The following is a 7,036-nucleotide window of genomic DNA, read 5'->3' as shown; positions in this document are numbered from 1 at the left end:
TAGAATAAGTATAAAAACCTCTTTTTGTGAGAGGTGATACTTTGACATAGGCAAAACGACAAATTACGTTTTGACACAATAAAATAATAATAATTTAATTATAATTATATTATTTTTTAATTTAAACTCATAATATATATTATTATATTATTAAAAGTAGTGTCAAACGAATGTTTTTTTAACATTGTCAAATTAACTTTTTTATCTAGTGTAAAAAGATTTTTGTACGTTAGTATTACATAGGAAAAGCAAAACCATAACAATAACATAGAGATATTTGAGTGGATACATGAAAATCTGAGGATTTCAAATGATTGTTTTCAGTCTTGGTAGTCTTTATTTTCCCTTGGAAGAGACCTGATTAAGCCATAGACTTCAACTGGGCAACCAGATCTGTGATGAACTGAACGTCCTTATCAGATAAAAACTTGCCCCATTTCATGTGGTTTTCTCTTATGTGTTTCCCCGGCTCTTTGTCGTCTTTCAACATTAAAGTTTTCAATGCCTTTAGTACATCCTCTTTGTTAAAGTACCCATCTGCTTCCCTCCTATTTACTTCTACTCCTGCCTCCAAATCCTTCGCAACAAGCTTGGAGTTGAAAAACTGATCACCCTTTAAAGGCAACAGCACAAGTTGACACTCATTCACCATAGCTTCTATCACAGAACTAAACCCTGCATGACATACATGGCAGCCAACACTAGAGTGTTTCAGCACAAGTTGCTGCTGAAACCAACCAGTGTGCACCACTCCCCTATTCTTCACTCTTTCCAAGAACCCTTTTGGCAGTGTTCTCTTCAACTCAGATTCAGCAGAAAGATCAGATGGGAAATTTAGAACCAAAATGAAAGGTAAGCCGCTGAGTTCCAATCCACTGGCTAGTTCTTTGATCTGATCATCATTCAGAAAAGCCTCACTACCAAATGAGCATAATATGACAGATTTGGCGGGGAAAGTGTCTAACCATTTGGACCACCTTTCCTCAAGCACATCCCTTGATGGCTCAGGGACAAGTGGACCAGATAGCAAAACTGGTTTTCTAAATTGCTTTTCTATATACTCTAAATAAGGTCCTTCTATCTCCTTGCAAGTTTTAAACACTATGAACGAACACTCACCAAGGCCTTGCATGACTCGCTCATAACCAGTGAGGTTCTCACCAAACCTGTTAAAGAGGAACATGAAGTCCATGGCCTCAAAGGCCTTGAGGGAAACATCGGAGTTTTGAGGATACCCAGGTGGAGGGCTTTTAAGATCCTCAAAAGTTATGTTTCTTCCCTCGACATTGGAGAATCTGGAAGGCACAGTAATGTACGAATCAGAAATGGCAGAGAAGGTACAGAAACGAACGGATTTGATGCCGAGTTCAGAAGCGATTTTTGGGAGCCAGTGTTGTGCAAAGTCGAAGAAAACATAATGGGGTTTGAGTTCCAACAGAAGAGACTTCACCCGAGGCTGAGTAAGGTCGATGGCATGTACAAGATTTGCAGCCAAGTGAGGAGGCAAATCAGCAGTACTGCTTACCCCATTTGGGTACTGCAGTGAGATAATATTGATGGCTGGATTGAGATTAAGGGTTGATCTGATTCTGGAAATGTTGGACTCAGCTGACAAGAAGGTGATACGAACACCATGAGAGAACAACTTGTTGGATAACTGAACAAAAGGGTTAATGTGACCAAATGCAAGAAATGGGAACATAACAACATGAAGGTGGTCGTGACATTGAGTAGACATGTTTGTATATATTGTGTGTTTTTCACTGATACTGAGTTGTTTGATGAGGTGATAGTTGTTACTTATATATGCATGATTGGTGACATTGCTATGGTTGGGTTGGAGGATCCACCGCTGTCGGTAGTTGAACATTAATTTGATTCTAATATTTCTGCAATCGTTCCTCATCCGCAACCACCATTTCCACCACTTTCCTTTCCACTTGCCGACCTTTCTATCTCTAGAATTCAACATTTTCTCTTCTTACCAGTTGAGATTAAGAATGGAAGAACTACATATTTGAGGATTGCTGTAATAAGAATAACAATACTGTATTAACAATTTAATTATTTAAAAATGAGAAATTAGTTTAATTCATTATTATTATAATATAATTATTAAATACTTGTTTTATTGTGAATGTATTAATTTTTTAGAGAAGTATTTTGCAAGAAAAATTGATTATTTAACACATCTAAACTTTTATATTCATTTGATATCATATTTACTTTTTATTCTCTTCTTTTTTTTATATTTACTTTTTATTCTCTTCTTTTTTAATAAAAGTAAGTTATTATACCATTCCTCTTTTCTATTTTGTAAGAGAGTTGCACTTTACACTTTTGTTATACTTATGAGTGACTGAAAAAGAGTTCACGAGTTTTCAAAACTGAGCTTCATGCTATCCTATCACCATTGTTGACCACACGTGTGGTGAGCTCATTAGCTTTACTCTAATCACTTGACAATACGAACATTACAAATAACAAAACTAACATTTTTTTTTCTGTTTCAAACTATGATATATAAAATTAAAAATAAAAGCTTTCTTTTAGAAAATTCGAATTTAATTAAAAGTAAAATCAATATAAAAATAAATGCATATTTTATCAAGTTAATTTTATTAGGAAGAATAATAGATATATGGATTTCATTATCTTACTACAAAATAAGTTTAATGCAAAGTAATACTTTAAGAGAAATCAATTGTAAGTTTGAAGATGGAGTGGATTTACCTTCCATCAGACATTCATACACTAAAAAAAAGAAATCATTAATCTTTTACAACATATTTAATTATATAAATATCTCATTATTTTGTGACTATCACACATCTCCTTAGTATACTTTTTCAAGTTCGAAGACATGTTATTGTACAATAACATAATCAACATAATCAAACAACAGTATTATTCATTAAATAAATATTCATCAATTGCTAATAAAACCTTTTAAATAATAAATTTAATTAATGATTTGAAATTAATTACTTAGTAACTAAAATGCCTAAATTTAACTTACACATAAGGACCATGTAAATTTTTTTCTTGGAGGTGTACATCCATTTTTGAATATATTAAATAAGAGAGGTAACAAGGGTATTTTTTTTTCCTATTAAATAGCTACTTAGAATGTCGGGCTTAATAAGATATATAACAAGTATTAGTTTTTCTTATTATACACTTCATTAAGCTGTTCCACGTGATAAAATCGGAAAAGTAAAAGTTCCTTCTCCTTCACTCACTCAAACAAGTTTTTAGGTTTCGTAATACAAATAATTTTCGTCTTCTCTTCTTCCATTTATCTTCTAAACTTTGGTAAGTTTTTATGGTTTTTTCTTTGCATCACATGGAAGTCATTGATTTTGTATTGTTGTTTTTCACCATTGAGGTTTAAGACCTTAAAGTTTTGATTTTTATTGATCTAGGGTTTTGTTTCATCACTTTTTATAACTTGTAAGATAAACTTAAATTATAAAGTGTACTATTGTAATTTGGAGTGATGTTTTTATTTTCTGTGTTGCGGATTTGTTGTATTACATATGGCTTTTATTTTTTGCTTCATTTTATATTTTTCGGTTTTAACTGTAGCAGTTCCATTGGCTGTTTGGTATTTTCTGTTTTTATTCAGTGGTTATTGTTATAGCATGGTCAATGGCTGTGTTATTATGTTTCGGTTGTTATTTTGTACTGATATAATCGGCCAAGGTCTATAATGGCTATTTAATAGCATTTTCACGATCAATGAAGTCGTACACAAAATTACAGTGTATCTGTCGAGGAGTGTGTGTAGTGTTTTATTTTAATAAAGTGGTATAGAGTTTTGTTGGTCTGAATATCGAATGAAAAAAAAGTAGCAAATGAAAAGAGAGTCCAAGAGATGATAAAAGTATTGAAAAAAAAGTAGCAAATGAAAAGAGAGTCCAAGAGATGATAAAAGTATTAAGCCGGCTTGTAAAATAAGGTTTACATCTTATTTATATATTATAATTTTGTCTTAACTCTAGTCGATATGGAACTTCCAACAAAAAATAGTAAATGAAACTTTGTTATAACTTATTAAAAAGACAAATTATGATAATTAATGCGAATAGATGAAGGTGCTAATAAAATTTCAGGACTTTTAGAAAAGGTCGACATTATACAACTCGAATAAGCAGTTGAGTAGAGATTGAAACTCAGCAAGGTGACCATGTTTGATAGGTCAACCAGACATCTGAACAATCTTGAGAAAGAAAAGAAATCGTAGATAGAGTTTCGAGAGTGCTTTGATAGCTCGGTGTAAAATTCCACAAAGAGCCCGAACAACCAATAAATACTGAAGAGCTCGGTAGGAAATTCGATCAACCAATTGGAGAACCAAGCTAATCTAAGACATTAACTAGGAAGTTCAAGTAGCTCTTTGTGAAACCCGACTATCTTAATATAGTTTGAAGTTGTCCAATTAGTTTAGTTCGGAAACACAACTAGCTGGAGACTAGCTTGGACAACTCTTCCAAATTTTAAAGATATAAAAATAATTAGCATTTTATTTTCAATCTTCTTTTTTAAAAAAATTAAGATTTATAGTGTCAAATTTAAAATTAAAGATTTATGGTAATAAAGTTTTAAATTCTTAAAACTTATAAAAAATAAGTAACAAAATTTGAATTTAAAATTAAAAAAAAAACTACTGATTATCCGTTTTAAATAAACTATTTTAATGCCTCTTAACCATTTTTACATATTTCTAACATTTAAAAAAGTTTGTATTTAAAATGAGAAAAAGAATTGAAAGTTGAAGAGTTAAAAAGATTTCAACATTCTTAATTATATTATAATATGTAATAATATTCAATAATATAATAATAGTAATAAATAAAATATGATATAGAAAATTAAATAAATAAATGAATAATGACATTATTAATAAACTAAACATAAATTAAATATTAAAAGATATATCATTTTTCAATTTACTCAACCTAATTGTATTTTCAAACAAAATCAATTATGAAACTATTGATACGATTTATAATATTTTATTTTAAGGAAAACATTATAAATAAGAGTTTGAAATATAAAATTGTGTTAACACATGATGATTTCATTAAACAAGTCCAATGTTTTGTAGTTTTAGATCATTTACTATTTATATATTTTTTTCATCCTCTAACTTTTTATATTTTGTTTACATTTTTTTATGTGGTGTATTTTTTTAGTTTTATATTATCTATTTAATAATTTATGTATTTTTCATCTTTTTCAAGGAGTCTATTATTAATATTTTTCTATATTGTCTAATTAATATTTCATTTAAAATTGAATTAGAATTCTTAATTTTTATTAACTCAATCTTAAACAAAATAGAATTCTTATATTAAATTGTAACCATATTTTATAATCTCAAACTAATATGATAAAATAGACAACTTTTAAAATCTTGTGCAGATAAAATACTAGTTTAGAAACATTTCTTAATTATATATTGAAAATGAAAAAAAAATTAAATATACAGAGGTGCAGAAAAAAAAAATTATGAAAATACGTGAAAAAAACGCCCAAATATATGCCAATGGAGTTTAGATTCAAATACCCTATCGAATCTTTACTGAATTAGGGGGTTATGATGCCGGCATGAAGCACATTACTCTATATATTATATAACTTAGTTACAGTGTAGATATAATTGTTACATAAAGTAGAACCTTTTATCTTGATATAACAAGTCATTTCAATACCGTTCCTTTTCACTAGAGTTACAAAAACAAAAGCCACCTAAGTATAGTATAACACCGTTGCACAGACCTTGGATTCTTATCAAATCCGAAACTATGCCAGAAACAAAAATACATACAAAGACCTAACGTGTCATAAAAGGAACACATAGGTTTTACATGCAAGCCATGCATGAAAAGCTCTTCAACAAGTGTCACACCATTCCTTTAGGTCCTGCCACCCAACCCTCCACTTACTCTATCCTCTATATATAATCATTTCCTGCACATCAAACTCCACCACATTGGCTCCTAACCCTTTTTCTCTCATTTTTCACCACCATGGCTGACTTTTCCTACCACCAACAATCACAATCTGCACAACCATCCTTTTGCTTTCGCTACCGTGATGATCCACACCAACAAACCCTTTGCACCCAGGTGGCTAAGGCAGCCACAGCTGTCACCACCGGTGGCTCCTTCCTTGTCCTTGCTGCCTTAATCTTGACCGGCACAGTCATTTCTCTTACAGTTGTTACTCCACTATTTGTCATTTTCAGTCCTGTTTTGGTTCCTGCAGTCATCGCAGTTGCCCTCCTGAACCTTGGATTCTTGGTCTCAGGTGGGTTTGGTGTGATGGCTATCACTGTGTTGGCATGGATATATGGATATGTGACTGGGAAGCACACATCTGGTGCTGATCGATTGGACAGTGCTCGTCACATGCTCTTGAACAAAGTACGAGAGATCAAGGACTATGGACTAACCCAGCAAATCAGTGGTGGAGCTCAGACTTATTAATGAATTAATGAACAAATCAGTGGTGGAGCTCAGACTTATTAATAAATGAATGAACAAAGTTAAATGTAGTTTTTTCCTATGTACTCATCGATTAATTTGAGTTTTCTCATCATCACTTTTGTTATTGTGTTTTCAGTGAATTAAGAAAATCTATTTGTCTGTTGCATTTTTTTAAAGTTAATATCCAATTTTATGATTCTGCTTGCCGCTTGTTCTTCTCTACTCTTTATATATATCAAGAGCAATTTACATTTACTTTTCCTTTTCTTATTTTTTCTTACACTTATATATATATATATATATATATATATATATATATATATATATATATATATATATATATATACTTTCTTTAGCTTTAAAATTGTTTTTAACACTAGTGCAGAATTGGCCTTTAACGTCACCCAATAGACGTCGGTTTACCAAAACTCCAACGTAAATAATTGACCGGTGACATAAATGTAAATAAGTGAGTGTGTAGACGTCCGTTCTGGAGGGGCCCCAACGTCTATAATATTATAGACGTCTGGCCCCTCTAACGG

At 31.2% G+C, this 7,036-nt stretch overlaps 1 protein-coding gene and 1 pseudogene across 1 annotated transcript; one reads left to right on the top strand and one right to left on the bottom strand.

Annotated features, from left to right (window-relative positions):
* Nucleotides 1-214: 214 nt before the first annotated feature.
* On the bottom strand, nucleotides 215-1,893 carry LOC124844335 (UDP-glycosyltransferase 79A6 pseudogene; annotated as a pseudogene).
* A 4,105-nt stretch (nucleotides 1,894-5,998) lies between these two features.
* LOC124844332 (oleosin Ara h 11.0101-like) lies at nucleotides 5,999-6,660 on the top strand. Its single transcript, XM_047321246.2, has one exon. The coding sequence runs from the start codon at nucleotides 6,036-6,038 to the stop codon at nucleotides 6,492-6,494; it is 459 nt and encodes a 152-aa protein (XP_047177202.2). The 5' UTR covers nucleotides 5,999-6,035; the 3' UTR covers nucleotides 6,495-6,660.
* Nucleotides 6,661-7,036: the final 376 nt, after the last annotated feature.

This window comes from Vigna umbellata, chromosome 8 (genome assembly GCF_029865625.1).
Source record: "Vigna umbellata cultivar VRB3 chromosome 8, Vumbellata_1.0, whole genome shotgun sequence".
Lineage (NCBI taxonomy): Eukaryota > Viridiplantae > Streptophyta > Magnoliopsida > Fabales > Fabaceae > Vigna > Vigna umbellata.
This window is presented reverse-complemented; position numbering and strand designations above follow the sequence as displayed.

Coding starts and splice junctions, on each gene's coding strand:
- LOC124844332 (XM_047321246.2), top strand. CDS start 6,036: ATGGCTGACTTTTCCTACCACCAACAATCACAATCTGCACAACCATCC.